General features: G+C 39.1%; 1 protein-coding gene across 1 annotated transcript in view; it reads left to right on the forward strand.

The window, feature by feature from the left end:
- COL19A1 (collagen type XIX alpha 1 chain) overlaps positions 1 to 20,905 on the forward strand; it is a 182,554-nt gene extending 161,649 nt beyond the window's left edge. Inside the window, exons 37-45 of the mRNA XM_081335931.1 lie at positions 1,624 to 1,668; positions 3,455 to 3,499; positions 3,591 to 3,653; positions 5,106 to 5,141; positions 5,229 to 5,273; positions 6,852 to 7,022; positions 7,590 to 7,656; positions 11,142 to 11,270; positions 20,723 to 20,905. Coding sequence (XP_081192057.1) covers positions 1,624 to 1,668; positions 3,455 to 3,499; positions 3,591 to 3,653; positions 5,106 to 5,141; positions 5,229 to 5,273; positions 6,852 to 7,022; positions 7,590 to 7,656; positions 11,142 to 11,270; positions 20,723 to 20,838 — 717 coding nt within the window. The 3' untranslated portion in view covers positions 20,839 to 20,905. The remainder of the gene's footprint in view (positions 1 to 1,623; positions 1,669 to 3,454; positions 3,500 to 3,590; positions 3,654 to 5,105; positions 5,142 to 5,228; positions 5,274 to 6,851; positions 7,023 to 7,589; positions 7,657 to 11,141; positions 11,271 to 20,722) is intronic.
- Positions 20,906 to 21,186: the final 281 nt, after the last annotated feature.

The raw sequence follows: 21,186 nt of genomic DNA on the forward strand, positions 1-21,186 counted from the left end.
GCCACGTTTGAGGACCCCTGGGCTAGTAAATAGCTTTGATTTAGAATGGCTATATAAGGAGTATACATTGGGATATTTGTGCTTCCAGAGCATCCTTTTCAAAAACCACTATATCAGATTAGGAAAAGCTGATAAGTGCTATAAAGGACACCCCTGTTCACATAAGTTGTCTTTTTGCCTGCAGCTATAAACCTACAACTATATGAGATGAATGTGAGAAACAAATAAGATAATTGGTTTATTAGAGTATTTTATACTCTACATTATATACTTTTTATAGTGCATTTGCTGCCATCTGCTGCCATCTGCTGCCGGACACGAATTCCCATCGCCCAGTACGCTCACACAGAGAAGGCCTCCTCAGGGTACTGTCGGCTAGACAATGTCGGCTGGTGACCCCCAGGGGGAGGGCCTTCTCTGTGGGAGCACCAGCCCTATGGAACCAGCTCCCCCATGAGCTTCGGATGGCCCAAGATCTCCAGTCCTTTCGCCGCAGCCTCAAAACACTCCTTTTCCACCTGGCTGACCTGGACTGACAGGGATTTTAATTATGTTTTTAATTTTTTAACTCTAATTTTTAATTTATTTTAATTTTACTTTATTGTACAGAGGCCTTTAATTTTAATTTTATCTTAACTTCTGTATTTATTGTATGTTATTGTTGTTAGCCGCCCTGAGTACTTCGGGAGATAGGGCGGCATATAAGTCCCAATAATAAATAAATAAATAAATAAATAAATAAATAAATAAATAAATAAATAAATAAATAAATAAATAAATAAATAAATTTGGCAGGAGTGGCCAGGACTCTATTCTGTTACTACTGTAGTGGACTCTTAATAGATATATTCCAGGAATTTGCATTCAACTAACTTCATTTCAGGAGGCTCTTCTATAATGTTCTCCAAACACCAAGTTGACAGGAAATTGAGCTTGCCTTAATTGTAATAGAAATAAGAAATATAGGAGAAAAGAATCTGCTATCCATGCAGTGAGATTAACAAATGCCAAAAAGGAGATTATATTAGAATTAACTGTGTGATAAAAATTTTTAACTATTCTCCTGTTGTTACTGTTATCACAATCACAGTCATCACCACTGGCTATAAGCTACCACGTTTTTCCAGTCCCCCAGTGCTGATAGCCCACCACTCACAAAACTTCATTTCTTTGTTTTCCTGTTGAATATGGCAAAATAATTGTGACATACTGTTGCGCGTAAAAAGTTCATTGTCTTGAAGATCTTTTGGATAGATTATACCTCCTGAGTAACGTATAGAATTTGCCTTCTTCTCTAAGCTGTTCTCTAGAATTTGTGCCAAAAACAAGAACTGAGATGAGAATCAATCATACTCAACAGAAGTCACTGGATGTTCTGATTGCTTATGATTGTTTCAAGAGACAGAACCAAAGGAAAAAAATCCAAGAAGTTGGTGTTCCTTTTGATTTTAATAGGATGAAGGCTGTTTCAGATAGTGGTTCCCAGGTATAAAAGGTCATACAGTGTGTGAAAAGGATTGTTTCCTCAAATGCTGAGTGAATTCATCACGCCTTCTTAGCAAGCATTGGATTTTCTCAAGAGATATACTTCGGAAATACTGCAATTTAGTATGTCTTTTTTAGGGCGACCAGGGATCTGTGGGTTCTCCAGGAGTTCCAGGAATACCTGTAAGTATGCTCTTAGCAATGATGTTTCCATTTTGTGGAAGTGAATAGTAATCACAAGAGCTGGAGGAAGGGTACAGACTACTAGACACGTAATAATGTATACAAACTGTGGGAAGTAGCCAAATATTCTGCTGAATATTCAGAATCAAAATTGCCATACTAATCACCAATCTTTTCTTATAAGCTCATTTCTTACTATAAAATACATCCTATGTTATTTGTCTTCTCACTGTGAAGCTTCAAAAGAATCTGGAAATAGGCTATACTCACTGCTGATGACTAACCTTAATTTTTTCTTCTTACAAATGATCTCCATTCATATTTAGAAAGTGTTGAGCATTCTTTGGAGGAAATTTTCTGTGATTAGCAAATCAATATTTTAAAGGGAATAGTTCCTTATTTGTTCTATGCTAAAAATTAAAACAAATAAGACAATGAAAAAACAAGTCTACACCTATATTCAGAATTAACAAATCTGTCCTGGAAAAATTGCATAAATGAACAAACAAACAAACAAATGAATGAATGAATACCTGATCTTCTCTCTTTTTCTTTGTTCTATCTGTAATCCATTTCATAGTACCTTGTTGCCCCCAAAGTAAGGCCTAACCTGAAAATAAGCCCTAGCTTGATTTTTGGGGGTAGGCCTAATATGAGTCCTACCCCAAAATAAGCCCTACTTTTGGGGCAAGGCACACACACCTAAAATCAAGTTAGGACAGGAGTGGAGGTATGGAGCTGCCCCATGTGCCCTGCAGCCACTTACCTTGCAGCCAGGTCTATCCTCTCTGGCCCACTTCTACTGTGGCCTCTTCTGCACCCAGGCTTGCAGTTTGCAGTCACAGGCCTTTCTGGAAGGCCTCTGCAGCCAAGAACCGAGCTATGGATTGAATCCATAGCTCGGTTCTTGGCTGCATAGGCCTTCCAGAAAGGCCTGACTGCAAAATGCAGGCCAGAGTGCAGCTGCAAAATGAAGCTGCTATTTCATGTAGAAGAAGTGGACCGGCTGAGTGGTGCTGTCGGTGCTGTCGGTGGGTATAAAAGACATTCCCCGAAAATAAGACCTGGTGCCTCTTTTGGAGGCAAAATAAAATAAAATAAAATAAGACCCGGTCTTATTTTCAGGGAAACACGGTATTACTGCAATGGGAACTTTCAGATGGGCTGGACTACAAATCAGCCTCCTGATTTGTTGAGAGACTGAGTTGATGTGATGTTATCATTGGAAAGAATGATACAAAAGTCTTTACACATTTTCACCCAGCTTGTACACATGTACACCTTCTAGGGACTTGCTGCTACCATTCTCACTTTGATTTAAGGTGGGGGAATAGAAAATAGAAATGTTACAATTTTGCTGCCAGATTTGTTTTTTTCTTGGGATATTGGGGTTGAAAGACTAACGCATGCAGCCCCTAAGCCATGACTCTTCTTTTTATGATATATTTTTATAATTAAAGCTTCACTTAATTTATGCCATCTGAAAAGCTGTTTGTATCCTAAGGGGATTTAAGAATCTCAAGATATTTCTAATATTTTTTTTAGAAAAAGTTGATTTTCTGTTCAAAAGTAAGTGTCACTGAATTTAGGGTGAACAGCCTAAATTAGTATAGTTAGTATATGTAAGAATGGAACCAAAAGCTTTTATAATTAAGGAAGAATTCATTGCTCAGGCAATGTAAATGTAGTATAGTGTCATCTAATGCACATTAAAACAGCTGTAATTTTAGAGCAGACTAAATAATTGATTTTAAAAATGCTGTTTTCTATCTCTTCATTTTCCCAGGGAAAACATGGCGCTCCGGGGCCACCAGGAATCCCTGGAGAACCTGTAAGAGCACTTAGGTTTCAGCACTCCCATAATAGCATTAGTATTCTGATTGTTTTCAATTAATGTAAAAGACTCTTTATTTTTCCTCTAGGGTGAAAGAGGCCCTGTTGGAGAGGTTGGCTTTCCAGGGCCAGAAGGACCACCGGGAATACCAGTGAGTAATTCAAAAGGGATTCTGGTATGACCCAAGAGAGGGATTTGTCTATTGTTTTTTCTTCATCCAACCAATTAAGGGCCAATTTATTGGATGGGTATTATTATTATCTGGTCACAACAATGTGAAGTCACAGTTGCCAGCTCTTTAGCTGGTGCTGGCCTTCATACCCATCAAGTTCTTCCCGAGAACCTAGACAGGGGTAGGCAACCTCGGCTCTTTTATGACTCATGGAATTCAACTCCCAGAATTCCTGAGTCAGCTGACTCAGGAATTCTGGGAGTTGAAGTCCATGAGTCATAAAAGAGTCGAGATTGCCTACCCCTCACCTAGGATGTCATAATGTATCAGCATAATATATGTGCGGATCCAAACAAGATGGCCTTTTGCAATTGATTGATGGGGATTTTGTTAATGCCCCGTTAGTGCCATCCAAGATTTGTTGGTATGGCATCCAGTGTGCTGATAACCCCTGGGACTACTATAGCCAGTATATACCATAATTTGATTAATTAATTATAATTATTAGGTCCCTGCAAAGCTACTCAGTTAAAATTATTGTTTCCCCCTTCTTTGCAGGGCCCCCAAATGAAGCAGCTAAAATCTGGTGGCAAAGGAATAGATAAGAATGCTGTGTTTTTCCATTGAGTTTTTCCACTGAGTTTCCATACAATTAGCGAAAAGCAATAAAACTATCTTTACCCTCCCCCTTAGTAATTCAACGTATCTATGAAGGAAACTGACCTTCCAATAATAAAAGTACATACTCTACCTAGCTATAGAGCAGGGGTGTCAAACTCAATTTCATTGAGGGCCGCATCAGCATTGCGGTTGCCCTCAAGGGGCCGGGTGGGTATGGCCAGGGTGGGCGTGGCCTACTGGGTGGGCGTGGCTAGAGTGCGTATGGCCTACTGGGTGGGCATGGCCAGCTCTACATCGTTCGCATCAAGGGTGCCTATGGGGCCTGGGCAGGAGTGGGACAGATCTGAGGGTCTCTGGCAGAAGGTGGGTTTCTGGGCCAGGGCCAAGGCAGTTGGGGCCGTTCCCTTACTGTTTCCAGGATGGCTTCGCAGGCCACATGAAACCACTTCGTGGGCCGGATCCGGCCCCCGGGCCTTGTGTTTGACATATCTGCTATAGAGTAATGAGTAATTTTATTATATTATTTTAGAAGTTAGGGTTACTGATAATTTGCAGGCATTAAATGCTACTCTGAGTCCAACAGCCAGCTAGAACCACTTTGTGGTTATGTGTTTAAAGAATGCCTTGAGCCCTTTGGAATCCGAATGAGTAAAACCTGGGGCAACTGCCAAAAGTCTCTAATCACCTTGTCAGTTGAGATTTTGCATTTATTTTCCTGAGGGCTTTATGCTTGTGTTTTGTTCTGTCATAAGATACAGATAGCAAAAGTCAAACATTTGGTAATATGAAGATCATTATTTTTTCCCTTAGGGTTTAGGTGGGAAAGATGGATTGCCTGGTCTTCAGGTAAGAAAACTATTTATGTATGCATATTATAATTGCGCTTATGTCAGCAATAATATATATTTTAGCAATACTTTACATTTTTTGTAGGGTTTAATGGGTAAACCTGGTGATAGAGGCCCCAAAGGAGAACGTGTAAGTTACTTTGCCAGTCGTCATATTTATCCAGCTTATTATTTGTAATTTACATGCATACTTGTAAGGTACAAATGCATATAAACTAAAGCATTATAGCTTGTGATAAATATTAATACAGTGGAAATCAAACAGATTAAAATGGCAGGTTATTTAGAAGTCTTGATGAATTTACTCCAAGTTTGTGATCAAAGTGACTTGAACTGGACACAGTATTGTAAGTGGGGTCTGACTTAGAGTGGGACAATTACTTCCCATGCTTTGAACCATAAACTGCTATTAATGCATCCCCAAATAATATTAGATTTCTAGCAGTTGCAATACAACTGGTGATCTATCCTTTTCACATTACTGTCAAGCCAGATCTTTCCCATCATATATTTGCTCCCAAATTTGTTCCTATTAAGTGCCATCCTGTTCATTTCTGCTTACTCTTTACACACCACTCAAAAGAGGCAATTAAAAAAGCTAGGAAGGAAACAGAAAGACTAGAATGCATTCTCCCCAACAGCCGACACCCAGATATGGAGGCAGTAATACCAGCTCTCAAAATTTGCAGCAAGAATATCCTGGTTTACACGATATTTTTGAGATTTGTAATTCTAGTATATTTGGAGGACATGAGCTTGAAGAAAGCTGATTTATATAGTTATCCATTGTTTACCAGTTGAAGAAGTGAAGCAAACAGTAGAATCATATATATATGTCAAATCTAAGTTGTATATGTCACCTTCATAATTAAAGTTTCAGTAATGGATCACTTTATATAATTAATATTACACCGAGGATTTATTTTACTCTGGGCTGTAGACAACACTTACTTTACAGTCCTTATGATAAAGACATTAGGTACATTGTTAAGATAAACTTCTTTGAGTAAAAGAGAAAAGCAGGGTTTGGGGTTTGTTTGTTTTTTGCTGTATCCCCCACCCTATTTCATCCAAAATTCAGAAGATAACTGAGTAAGAAGGATCTGTTTTAAGCATTGCTGTATTAAAAAAAATCTATAATTAGAAGAATAGGAATACCTACGGATCTTCCTTTCTTTGCATCATGTACTTCAGACTTCTACATTCTTATATCTTCTTTCTTTTGCAGTGCTAAAACCTTACAGCTGATAAGATAGTAGAACTTTATGGGATTTTCTGGTTGTTTAGCTAATGGATTCCAATTTTCTTAGTCTTCCCTGTTTGGTCCTTTCAGATGCTATTCTGTAGTGTAAAGAACTATTACTGTATTCAGTACGACTGGAAGTTGCTTTGAACTTTAAGGCAAAAAAAATATGCTTCAAAATATGCAGGGATGCCCACATAGCATCCACTGGTTATTCCAAAAGCGGCTACTTCTTTCCCCAAAATAGTGTGGCTGACCACTGCAGGTGCTGTGCAGTCCTAAGTAAAACAATGAGTTTAAAAACATGCAGGAAGGTGTGAACTCTAAGTCATGTTTTTGGCTGGAAATGCCAAGGACTGTGCCACTCTGATGGTCTTTAATGTTTTCATTTTCAAGGGATTTAAGATAATGAAAGCTCAAGCAAAGCATTTGATACAGCATTCGTTTGTTTGTTTGTTTCAATAGGGTGATCAAGGTATACCTGGAGACAGGGGCCCACAAGGTGAAAGAGGAAAGCCAGGCTTACCAGGAGACCAAGGGCCCCTAGGACCTACTGGATCTGCAGGGCAAAAAGGCAATCTAGGACCTCCAGGAGCAAAGGGCCCTCCGGGTGTCCCGGGAATTCCAGGAATACCAGTAGGTTGAAGGGCAGGGAGCAGACAACCTCCACGGGCTATGTGCTGCACCTAACATTTTTGGAGAGGGTAAAGCTGTAGTGGGCAAAATGGCATTATTTAATGGGAAAGACATATCATGAGCAAAGATAATGAAATGAGTTTCTATTCTAAGCCTATTTTAAAGATTAAACAACAGCTTTTGTGTGTTTTCTACATCAGGAGGGTAGTAAATCCAATTTTATATTCGGAAATTGCAGTTGGAAGGAGTTCTGGGCCTTCGGGTCTGCATGCAATCTATTGATTGGAGTGGGCCATCTTTTTTCTTGAAAATTCAAAATAAAACTCCATAAGAATAATTGAGAAACAAGTATTTCTAGGCAGTAGTATTGCTTATATGGTGGCGGTGGTAGTTATGGTTATGGTTACGATGATGGTGAGGCTACCAGATTTTCATTATGTGAATCCTATTTTTAACTTTTATTGTTGCGGAGCTCTTAATAGACACATGAAGACAAGTTTATTTGTTTTGAAGATTTTGTGGCCCAAGATATCGATGCTTAATCTCTTTTATTTTTTATTTCTTCAGGCTGATTCAATTTCATTTGAGGAAATGAAAAAATATGTCAGACAGGAGGTTCTTAGAGTTTTTGAAGGTAAGGAAATAGCGCATGAGAAAATATAATACATATTTCACACCTCTTGTTTTAAATACTTGCTTCCAATTGTGAATTATAGATCTACTGGATATGTAAACTTTGGAACAGTTTCACTGAGCTTCAGTTATTTATACAAATACATTTAAAATGCTTAAGGCAGGCAGGTTCCTTCCAAGTCACGTATTGCAATCACAAATAATAGTTTGACATTCAAAATACCTTAAAGTAAAAGTCTGCTTGTTGAATGTGTACTGAAATCACAAAGGCTACTAACTTGTTAGAGAGAAGACCTGTTAGTCAGAGGGCAGATAGCAATGAAACCTAAACTAAAGGTAAAGGTTTCCCCGCACATGCGTGCTAGTCGTTTCTGACTCTAGGGGCCGGTGCTCATCTCCGTTTCAGAGCCAAAGAGCCAGCGTTTGTCCAAGGACATCTCCGTGGTCATGTGGCCGGCATGACTAGACGCCAAAGGCACACGGAAAGCTGTTACCTTCCCACCGTAGTGGTCCCTATTTTTCTACTTGCATTTTTACGTGCTTTCAAACTGCTAGGTTGGCAGAAGCTGGGACGAGTAACAGGTGCTCACTCTGTTACGCGGCATTCGGGATTCAACCCGCCAAATGAAACCTACAGCATATGTGTGTATGTTTATATATATATCTCCATCCTACATCCTCCAAAATATGATGAACTGTATCTAGGGAGAAGTTAATTGAACTTTTTTTTTCTTGCAGTGCTGGACAAACAGTAAAAAAAGGAGATTTTTAAATTCTTGGGGGGTCTGTCTTAATCTTGGTTTGCCAAATATTGTGCAACTCTGATGAGTTAGCATATTCTTGATGTGCAAAACCCTAAGGGTCAAATGAAGCAGTAAAATCAAATAAAAGAAGACCCATATGACTTTCCTCTTCCAAAGTGAAATGATGCAAACCATAGGCAGTTTGACCTGCATAGAGATACAGTAGAGGTGATATTCAGTGACAGTTTCTGAGCTACTCAAACACTGTAACAAGATGGAGGGAAAGTAGCATAGATTGTCAGCCCTCTCATCAAGTCTTTGATCCTGGTCTGCTCTTCAATCAATATCAATAGCTAGGGACTAACTAACTTCAATATGAGCCAGCAGTGTGCTGCAGCTGCCAAAAAAAGCCAACACAGTGCTAGGCTGCGTTAGCAGAGGGATAGAATCAAGATCACGTGAAGTACTAATACCACTTTACAATGCCTTGGTAAGGCCACACCTGGAATACTACATCCAGTTTTGGTCACCACGATGTAAAAAAGATGTCGAGACTCTGGAAAGGGTACAGAGAAGAGCAACAAAGATGATTGGGGAACTGGAGGCTAAAACATATAGGGAACAGTTGCTGGAATTGGGTATGTGTAGTTTAATGAAAGGGACGCGGTGGCTCAGTGGGTTAGGACGCTGAACTTGTCGATCAGAAGATCGGCAGTTTGGTGGGTCAAATCCCAAGTGCCGCGTAACAGAGTGAGCGCCTGTTACTCGTCCCAGCTTCTGCCAACCTAGCAGTTCGAAAGCATGTAAAAATGCAAGTAGAAGAATAGGGACCACTACAGTGGGAAGGTAACAGCACTCCGTGTGCCTTTGGCATCTAGTCATGCCGGCCACATGACCACGGAGACGTCCTCGGACAAGCGCTGGCTCTTTGGCTTTGAAACGGAGATGAGCACCGGCCCCTAGAGTCAGAAACGACTAGCACGCATGTGCGGGGGAACCTTTACCTTTACCTTACCTTTTAGTTTAATGAAGAGAAGGGTGAGGGGTGACATGATAGCAGTGTTCCAATATCTCAGGGGCTGCCACAAAGAAGAGGGAGTCAAGCTATTCTCCAAAGCACCTGAAAGCAGGACAAGAAGCAACAGATGGAAATTAGTCAAGGAGAGAAGCAACCTAGAACTAAGGAGAAACTTCCTGACAGTTAGAACAATTAACCAGTGGAACAACCTGCCTCCAGAAGTGGTGAATGCTCCAACACTGGAAGTTTTTAAGAGGAGACTGGACAGCCATTTGCCTGAAATGGTATAGGGTTTCCTGCCTGAGCAGGGGGTTGGACTAGATGACCTCCAAGGTCCCTTCCAACTTACTTATTATTATTATTAACTTGTGCGATCTGTAACCTTTCTCAGCATCTTCTTTCTCTTTGCTAACTAAGACAAAAATCACAGGATGAAAAAAAATGAAACAAAAAAATCCTACTCTTAGGCACTCACAGAGGTTTCCTAAATAATGTCTCCTTTTTGTTGTTTGAATTAAATAATACCTAAGACATGTGACAGTTTTCTAAAAAAAGAGCTTATGCTTTTTAACAGACATATCTTCCATGGGACATTTTGTATCAAATGTTACGATTACTATGGTGTCATAAAAATGCAATCATGTCTATTGAACATACGATTCTGACACACCAAAGATCTCCAAAGGTGACAGAGCCCAGTTATTTTTCCATCTATACCTGACACACGAATAGGTTTCAATTCAGGATAGGCTAATTGCAGAGAGAGAGAGAGACCTGGTGCACCTCTCCTATCGCAGCCAACTTCTCCCATTATTTTGTTAAAGCACAAAAGCTTGGAGGTCAAATGAGTGATGAGGCAGAAAGCTGAATGGGGATATGGGAGAAGTGCACAAGACTTCCTTTGAATTACATAGTTTTATCTATTTCCTTTAATGCTTCTAGAATGAGATTTCAGAACCCTCCATCATTACCCAGCAACAGCCTACTTAAAAGGCTAAAAATTATCAATAACAAAGCTTCTCTCCTTGGCCCTTTACCCATGACAATTCAACACATTAAAAATGTAAAATATTGCCAAGCTTGGGCAAAATCAGAAAACAGGTCAGGAAGAAAGGGTGAAGTGAAGAGAAGAGAAATGATCAATTTAGATGACCACTTGCTGTATAATTTGAAAAAAATATAAACCGTAATACTGCAGTTATAACGTATAGGAAAGCATTACAGAGGGTGGTGAGCACAGCACAAGACATTGTGGGCTGTTCCCTGACACCACTGGATGACATTGCCAGGGCTCATTGCCTTGGAAGAGTGAGGAAGATTCTCACACCCTGAACGGTATCTCTTTACTCTCCTACCATCCGGTGGGAGATATAGGAATATAGCCAGCCGTACCAACAGGCTGAAAAATAGCTTTTATCCGTGGGCTGTTAGGCTTTTAAATGGGACATAATCTCTGTGAACATATACAGAATTGACTTGGGAGGCCGGTGTGTGGTGTAGTTGGTTCACATGGTGTGGTAGGATGGAGGGTTTGTTGTCACTGTGTGTTGGGGGGAGAGAGCACGGGGGGAGGCTCAGCTAATCTCAATGTACACATGTTGTACTTTGACAATAAAGGTTTATTATTATTATTAGTAGTAGTAGTACAGTAGATATATGTTTCCAAGTGTTGAAAAGACATTTAATGCTATTTTATTATTCTTGTTGCTTTTTTAATAAATGAAGAGAGGATGACACAGTTTGTGTCTCAGCTGAAGTTGCCTGCTGCTATGCTAGCTTCCCAAACTCATGGGAAGCCAGGTCTTCCAGGAAAAGATGGATTACCTGGGCCACCTGGAGAACGTGGGCCACCAGGTAGGGCTTCCAAACTCATTCCTATATGCATATTTTATTTTTAAAGCATTCAAACATCTTCAGAGCTGGGTAAAACTATACAGGTACTTGCTTTCTAACAATTAACTTTTAAATCGATACTAGCATTTTCTAGATTAGACCAATCTATTAACATTTGTTTAGGAGTCTGTTTTGTTGTACATTTAAAAACTTCTAATTAGTGCATAATCTTAATACCTGGTCACATCAGGATACTGATGTATTCTTTTTATTAATCTACAATTATTTTAACTGAAAAATTAGTACCAGAAGGTAGGAGAGTTCTAACAACGAGAGGATTATCCCATAATCAGCTATTTGAGTTTCTGATCTTCGGGATCCAGTGTGTTATAAAATATGTACAAATTAAAGTGTAGTCAAAATGATGAACTGTAAATGTTACAGTTTATTACTTTTCCAGTAAATTTAACTACGTACATATATTCTTGTAATTAGGTTTGTGCAGTATCTGAAGAAAATTTAGCCAGAAATTCTGTAAACTGGCATATTGATTAACTGGGGGAAAAGGAATGTTTATAGGTATTCAGTATTATGTTTCATTAGTCTCAGTGAATCAGTGAAAAGAGACTATCTTGCCATTTCAGACGCACAAACAAAATATTTAAAGCTCACACTGTGAAAATGCGATTGGGGTAGTAGATATAAACCCTATGAATATAGGTAGTTTTTAATTAATATTTTTTGTTAGTTTGGTCTGCTCTGGAGTCAGAGCAAGTCAGACTGGAATGAAGAACATGAAACCAGAGCCGAAGAAGGGCGGAACACAAAGCTGTAAGGAGAAGAATAATGGCTTAGAGAACTGAGAAAGAGCTCAGAATGAGAAGAACCAGAATGAAAAGATCAAGGATTGTTACAGGAAGACTAGAGGTTTTTCAGAATATGGCTTGCTCCTCAATGAAATATGCAAATTCTTGGAAATAATCGACTCAAATATCTCGGCTTCTAGATTGTTTAACCAGGATACGCAGAGTGAATAGCTAAAGACGTTTGTAAAAAAACCAAAACCAAAAACAAGCAAGCCAAGATATAATGTGAATGATTTCCCACTGGTATGTGAAGGACTAGAAACAATGCTTCTAGTGACAGAAATAATAAAAGCTGCTTTTAGTGTTACAGTTGTAAAGAGATTATTGCAGAAGGTCGCTGAGTGTAGCATATTATCCCGTGTACCAACTCTAAATCAGCCATGCTTTAAAAAGTTGAACAAAACGTGTGCTTTGAATTATATCCGGGTGCACAGTAAACATTTCAGTAATTCAGAGCTAATGCTGCAGTTGAAAATTCAATCAAGTCAGGTTCATTAACTTCCAGAAAGATCTGGCTTGTAAGATCTGCATCTACCATCAATGTTCCTTTCCTTAAATGCACAATACTGCATTCACTCTTCAACAAGGGTCCTCAGATTTTGCGGCTAAATGGCATATTGAGAATGTTGTGCATTTCTTATGGGCACTATTCCAAAATGGCTGCTGAGGGACGTTCCCATTCTCCAAATAGTAGTCGCAGGGCACACAACCTCTTTCAAAGCACCAATTTACCAGACTATTACTCACCAACCCCTCTATCCAGTGGTGGGATTCAAATATGTGAACAACTGGTTCTCTGTGTGGTGCCGCTTCCAGAAGTCTGTTCTGGGCCTGGGCAACAAAAAATTAGCTACCGGTTCTGCCGAACTGGTGCAAACTGGCTGAATCCCACCATTGCCTCTATCCCTCCTCCACTACCTCAGGAGATTTTTTGTAGCTTCCAACTAATTTTTCTCCACTCACCTCTCCCATTTTTGGTACTCAAGGTTATGATTGTAGGACTATCCAATATGAGCTGCCAAATTCCAGATGGCTACAAAGAGTTTGACACATCTGTGCGTAGTTCATAACATGGGAAATGAGGTTGTCATTATTTTACATTCTCCACAGAACATTGGAAGTAACCGGAAGCCAGTAAATTCAAATTCTGGCCAATCAGAAGTTTGCAATAGCACTAGGCTGTTGACTGGCAATATTGAATTTGCTTCAACTCTTTTCACAAGACTGAATGAGTGAAATATTATTTTCCAATTGCTTCTCAACAGAATATGGATGATCCTTCGCGCATTTATTGCCTATACAGGTAGTCTGCAACTTTATGACCACGAATGGGGACCAGAATTTCCATTGATAAGCAAGGTGGCTCTTAAGTGAATTGATTTTATGGCCTTTTTTCATGGTTGTTAAGCGAGTCACTGAAGTGGTTAAGTGAATCATTGTCGTTATAAGAATCCAGCTCCTCCCATTGACTTTGCTTGTCAGAGGCTGACTGGGAAGATGGCAAATGGTGATCACATGGCCCAGGACACTGCAATCTTTGTAAATACATGCTGGTTGCCAAGCATCCAAATTTTGTTCAGGTGACCATGATAATTCTGCATGAGAATCAGTCATAACTCACTTTTTTCAATGCCGCTGTAACTTTGAACACTCCCTAACCAAATAGTTAAATGTCTATGGAGATTCTCAGTCATCCAGGTCATGGTTGTCCCAAAGGTGCTTTTTTCAAAAGGCAACTGGACTTTGTTTTTCCTTGAAGACGTTTCTCTTCTAACTGAATTAAAGTTAGAACTGAAGAAGCTTCCTGGATGAAAAGCGAAACATCTTCAAGGAAAAACAGAGTCCAGTTGCCTTTTGAAAAAAAGCAGCTTTGGGATAAACAAATGGTTGTGCGTTGAGGGCTATCTGTACGTACAAGGAAAGAAACGGGAGAGGAATCCTTAGTCTAAGTACTGCTTGCAGCTCATCTCCCTACATGACTTTTGGGTTTGTTACTTTGTTCAGCTTCAGCTAGAGTACAGTGGAGAGTTAGGGGGAAATCCCAGGAAGAAGCTAGAGAAGATGAGAAAGAATCCTGCAGTCATCCTTCCTGTTCCTGAAACAGTGCCATGATTAATGGATTAATTTCCCCACCAGTTAGTGATGTGTTTAAGATGGAGGGCAGGAAAGCCAAGGAAGGCACCAGCTGCTTACCTCACGCAACCAAAACAGCACCATTTGGTGGTGACTCAGAATGTGCAAAATAGAGGCAGGGAATGGATCTGCAAATGGGGCAGATTGCACATTAAAATGATTTTGCTTCTGTCTGAGGGATGGGAGATGAGCAGTATCACTCAATTGTACAGGAAGGCCTTAAGCCTCGTTTGGCTTAAGGTTAAAATTAGGTAATAAAACAGTTTTGGTCACTAGTAGGATGTTTCAAGGGACGCGGTGGCTCAGTGGGTTAGGACGCTGAGCTTGTCGATCGGAAGGTCAGCAGTTTGACGGGTCGAATCCCGAGTGCCGCGTAACAGAGTGAGCGCCTGTTACTCGTCCCAGCTTCTGCCAACCTAGCAGTTCGAAAGCACGTAAAAATGCAAGTAGAAAAATAGGGACCACTCCGGTGGGAAGGTAACAGCGTTCCGTGCGCCTTTGGCGTCTAGTCATGCCGGCCACATGACCACGGAGATGTCCTGGACAAGCGCTGGCTCTTCGGCTTTGAAACGGAGATGAGCACCGGCCCCTAGAGTCGGAAACGACTAGCACGCATGTGCGGGGGAACCTTTACCTTTACCTTTAGGATGTTTCAGGGCATCTCTTAATAAGAGTCTTTTAGGTAAAACAAGAGCTATAGAAATGTGAAGAATGAATGAGTGAGTGAGTGAGTGAGTGAGTGAGTGAGTGAGTGAATGAATTCCCTCATGTAATGAGAATAATACAGATTAAATCACTTAGGATTATAGTTGTATTGCTTATTTTCAGTTGTACCATTTGAGCAATGGAGTCAGTATGGATGGTGAGGCTAGAAAGAATTGGGAAATGTTAATTTCCCAAAACAGAACTTGTAGTATGCCCAAAGTCTTCTTGCTTACTAGCTTCAGTATTCAAGCTCCCCACAACACAGAGAGACAAGAAAATAGTAGCCACCAATCACTAACATGCATTAAAGGAGCAACTTCAGTTATTAAGTGAGGCATTGAATTAAAAAATGTTTTGCAAAGCTAAATAATAGTCTAGTTATTATCAGTAAACCTTAAAGCTGAAATTCCTATATGGTTTGGGGGGGGAATGAGAACCATGTGGAAGTCTGTAATTGCATTGACCCTGTTTTTTATATAACTCTGAGGAAGTAGAGAAAATATAGAGAATTTTCCTCACAACTAAAAGTGGTCCTTGCTTAACAACCACTCATTCAGTAACCATTCAAACTTGCAACGGCCCTGAGTGAGTGGTACTTATACTCTATCCATCAAAGCATCCCACAGTCAGCCATTTTCTTTGCTGGCTTCTGACAAGCTAAGTCAATGGAGAAGCCGAGAGGAGGTCACAAATGGTGATCAGATCCTCACTTAACAACTCACAGTAATTTGCTGAACGATGTCAACCAGGAATACTAGAATTGCCTACTGCTAAGCAGCAGCATCATATATGACATTACATTTTGCTGCTGTACATCATTTAGCGATGGAAATTCCATAACTGATTGCATTTGTTCACAGAGGACCACCCATAGACACTTTCTCTATGCTTTTGTTGAAATGAAAATAATGGGTAAAATTACTGCAAAGGTTTTTTTTCCCAATGCAGCTGATAACTGAGTGGATTTCTAAAAAATGTGTCACAGTGGCTCATTTTTTTAACGACCTTGTTCGTAGCTAGCTCCATACACTGATATGCTGTATAATCTTCCTCAAAGATCTCCACATTTGTAAGATACAAATATAGCCTAAAGAACAAATTCTTCAAAAGATATTCTGAACCCTGAATACCAAATATGAAATTTTCTCAATAGAAAGTACCTTTGATGTAAAGGCATCTTATCTGGTTATTAGGTTAAGTAGAAGGCAGAGCAATGAACATCATTTCTGGATAATTTATCCCTGAACAGACTGTATTTCTACAGTCCATTGCTCTGCCTTCTACTTATCTCTGTTGTCCTGTCATCAGACTGGAGGGCAAGAGGAATATTTTCTGAAGTGTGGAGAACTATATGTACTATATCCATCCTATTCAATAAAAATATACACAAAAATGTTACATATGCTAAGGCAGATTTTGAGTAAATGACGAAATATGCCAACTTTTGTATTTAGAAGGAAAAGAAATGTGTACATCAAAGACAGAAGAGTCTTTTTAATGGCCTTGAATTTCTACACCTAGCATTAGAAGGTCTTCTAGACATTTCTAGCAATTTTAATGTTTCTTGTCTAGTTAAGAGGTTTATAATGTGGTGCCCATGGGAACCCTAACCCCTGCAGCCCTCCTAGATGGTACTAACTCATCCCCAAATTTTAATGAAAAATAGTATTCTAATGTCCAGAATCTTACAAGATAGCTAAACCTTGGAAAATCTTTTATCTACAACATCACTCAAAGTTGCTGACCACCTGTAGGTGAATAGGGAACCCTGCACTTTTTAAAGTCTTCTAAATGGGAAGCCTAGATTCTGATCTTAGAAAGAAGCAGTACTTGGTTATCAATGGGACTAAAGATTTAGATCTGCAGGCTAAAATTCATTGATAATTGGAGAATGATGCAATGTCTTAATGCCAGCGTCCCTGTTTTTCAAGCATTATTGCCTCTGTTTGTCTCTGCTTGGGCATCTACTCATCCAAAGAAGCACTGCTTATCTAAACAGGTTTTTGCATTCTCCTCTAAACTTCCCAAATGCTGCCAGGGATAACGATGTGGTTGATTTCTGCAGAATTACAATAGTATCCTTATAATAAATCATAATTAACAAGTCAGAATATATGCTGAAATAATTTATGTTTCATCATCGACTGATTGTGAGAATTTTAGAGTTGCACCTTGTTTCACTTGAATTTAAAACCTTATATTAACACCATAGTTTTCACAATAAATTTAAAATGTCACTCAGGTAGACTGTGAAGTTAAACTCTGGAAGTTTAATAATTACTAAAATATACCTCATATTGAAAACTGCTGTGTTAATGACAGATACCTGTTTTGGATTGCTCTTGAATGGTGTTCTTTTACAATATTTAAGTGTTTTTCTTACTGTTTTGACTCTGTAAAATAAAGCCAAAATTTACAAATCGTTGATGAAATGTTTCATAAATGTTTTGTAATTACTCAACAATGTAAACATATTTTATGTAATTTGGATGTGACTGATCATTGGGTTTTTTTTAGAGTCTATAACCATAAAGTGTGGATTGACTCTTATATTCATGTCAGCAGATGTTTTGGGTTACCTTATTCCTTGTTTACCTATGGTTCCAAATTATTGTTTTATTTCCTTATCCATGACACATATAGACATCCAAGTGATGGATACCTAAGAGGATATCTAAGGGCAAAAGCCCTTTTTTTAATGCATAACACCAGGTGTGTCCATGGGCAGGAGAGGGGTCAAATAATCAAGATGGCAGATGTGGCTGCACTATCAAAACCTCACCTTCTTAAGCAAAGCAAAGCAGAATTTCAATCACAAGGCCATAGCCACCATCTAGACTTTTTTCATCCTTCCTGCAGGTGCCCCTTACAGCTCAGTAGGGTTAGTCTGGAGCAATGATTTTTATTGTAAAATAAAGCAAGGTAATATAGCAAACAACAAGATGCCTTTGCTAGAAAGTGTAGTGATTAAAATAAATTGCATACCATTCTGAGTAATGTGTTTATTAAATTAATCATGGTAATTGGAGGACATTATGAGTTCTATTCAATAAGCCCGTAGTTTCCCAGATAATATATGAAGATAACGGTCCTTATTCCTTTTTAATTTATGAAGATATAACATTTCACTGTCAGTTTGTTTTTTAATATATGTCATTTTCTGAGCAGGGTGCATGCTTCCTGACATGTTTGTTTTGTTGAGTTAACAGCAACTGAAATCTCATTTAACCATAATTGTGTTATTCTAATTTCCTTCATCTGGTAACACTAGAAAATTAATCTCCTGCTAGCACTGGCATGCATGCAAGCATCTCGAGTGTTCACCTTGCTGAGAAAAATCTCAGCTCTGGGCTTCCTCCCCTTTGAGACAACTCTTCATTTTCTTGCTGATAGCCAACAGGCTGGATTCACCTATCACCTCTAAGCCATGATATGGCTTCTTTAGTTCTGGTTTAGCAAAACATTTGTAAATCATGATTTATGTCTTTGCATGATGATGGTTCCGTCATATGTTCTTTACTCAATCAACTGATAAAGCAAACCATAAAGCTGTTCTGCAGCACACTAGATGGGTCAGCTGGCTTCTATTGGTCAGTATCCAGCATGCTACTCTACCTATATAGGAGCTGCTTCCAAATTAGAATCAAACTGTGTTTTCTGAATGTATTGCTAAAGACATTTGTTTTCCTTATTCAGAAGCAAGCAGAGCATATGTTGGAAAGAGACATACATCTTTGTCTCCTTTCAAATTGTGGTCATGATCTTTGATCAGGAGCATCACTTTGAACAACAGTGGAGAACTAAGAGTTAAATAACTCCTAAATTAGGCCCTTTAGTGCCCCTTATACTTACTTTTCATTAAGAAGGAAAAGAATATATATGCTTTTTTTGTTGTACTTTGACAATAAAGGTTCATTCATTCATTCATTGCTTTATATTCAACGTAACTTTCAATTTGAGCCTCTTTTTCAGTGTGAGAAACAGAATTAGAAATCAGAAGTAGCAAAACAGGCCTCAGCACTTTCAGATCCATGATTTACTTTAGTTCAAATATGCATTTCTGACCCATTTTATCATTTCTTTCAATATTCAGTATTGTTTTGACAGCCCTTCTAAAATTGTGCGACTCAGCTATGTGAACTGACACTGCATTTGGAAATAAGCAATTCAGAATTGGCTTCTCTCAGCTATCTGCTGTATCTGTCTTCATCCTTTGTCCTTTAATTCCCTTAATGTCCCTTAAACCTTTTGCCCATCAAGAGGACGCTTTTGACGCCTGACAGTTTTTCAGAACCATTGATTAGCCTTCCCATTTCCTGGCAGTAGACGATAGAATTTGTTTTAAAATCCTGCTTTTTCACAAAACCGCTTTGTATCTCAAAGAAATTATAGCTCTTACAAATATCTGATTAGAGCTTCACAAAGTGGATGAATATAAAGACGCACAATTGTCTAGAAGCTTTCCCTTGATTTCACTGAAGACATCTGAAACTTTTTTTTTCCAGAATTGCTTATACAACTTCATAAGGTGAAATCTATTCATATAATTAACTTCAAAACTGGAGTTCAGTCTTAGGCAGGGGTGTCAAACTGCCAGCCTGCCGGCTGGATGCGTCATGTAGAAGCCGTGCCCAACCCATTGCAAGAAATGGCAAAACCATCTCGATACATTGTGCGATGTCACGTGACGTCGGGAACAACCAGGAGGGCCTTTCTGTCTTCCTCAGAAACAACTATTTTCAAGGCTACAGATCCACTCAGGCCTACCAGATGTTTATGAATTTCTTCCATGTCTATCAAAAATGGAATTCTAATATTCCCAAGGAAAAAAGGAACAGCTCCCCACCCATTTTTACTTTTTAATAATTTTCAAATGTATCACTATTTTCCATATAGTCCACTGATCATAATATAGAGCAGCCTTTTCCTATTTAGCATAGTCCAGAAGTCAACTCCCAGAATTTCCAGCCAGTATGGACATGAAATACCTCAGGAAGGTGCCAGATCAGGGAAATTGAATTATAGTCTCTATACTAGTGGAAACCTAAATTCAGATCCCCCTGCTCATGCTGTGGTTAGGTTCTTATATTGTGCTAAACTATCATGTTTTTATAGTTTATTGTGAACTTAGTGCGGATGTGAACCAAGTCAAAACAATATCTAAATAGCCTTGAATTTTTCAGCAAGCTTCATATATAAAGCATGTAATGGCTAAATCATTCTGTAATTATCCATTCCTTGATAAACCAAGCACAGATACTTGTGCCTAAATTTCCTGTGTTTAAACAATAGCTATAATTTATCCTGTACTTGTTTTGGCAGCTCACTGCTGCTGAAATCTCAGGTTGCAAGTCAGATCGTAATATGCCCTGTGCTCAGCACTTTTAATGATATTCTAAACTTACCACAAAGTTGTTCAATTCCCTGCCAATTCCCCATTAAACCTATTTTCAAGTATTAACAAAAAGAATCCATTGTTTTATCTTTCACTGCACCTTCCTGTCTTCAAATCCACTTTAATCCAAATTAGGCAGAATTAATGCCACTAAATTGTTAAATATACCTAGCCAGCGCCTTTTATGTCCACATCTGCTCCTCTCCACTGGGAATATTCTGTGTATAAGAAAGATATAGAATATTGCTTAAATTCCCTGCATCAGAAAATAAGTTAAAATGATCTTTGCCATTACTCTGAGGAAAGAGTCTAACAAAACTTTTAACGGTGTCATTTCAGGACACTCTTATTCCATTTGTATTTATCTTCTCTAGGCTACAGAGGACAAAAAGGTGAAAGAGGTGAGCCTGGAATTGGCTTGGTAGGTGATCCTGGCCCACCTGGTCCTACAGGTAAAAAAAAACAACTCTTCCTATTCTTGACAATATAACAATTACATATTATTAAAAAAAAAACTAAATTGAGTTGCCCTGTAATGCATAACTTCTGAAATAAAATTCAATACCCACTGCTGGATGGCTGACTAAAATTAACAAGGCTAATTGCAGTTTAGGGACGTGGTGGCTCAGTGGGTTAGGACGCTGAGCTTGTCGATCAGAAGGTCGGCAGTTTGGCGGGTCGAATCCCGAGTGCCGCGTAACAGAGTGAGCGCCTGTTACTCATCCCAGCTTCTGCCAACCTAGCAGTTCGAAAGCACATAAAAATGCAAGTAGAAAAATAGGGACCACTACGGTGGGAAGGTAACAGCGTTATGTGCGCCTTTGGTGTCTAGTCATGC

Source organism: Vipera berus (assembly GCF_964194415.1).
Source record: "Vipera berus genome assembly, chromosome: 1".
Lineage (NCBI taxonomy): Eukaryota > Metazoa > Chordata > Lepidosauria > Squamata > Viperidae > Vipera > Vipera berus.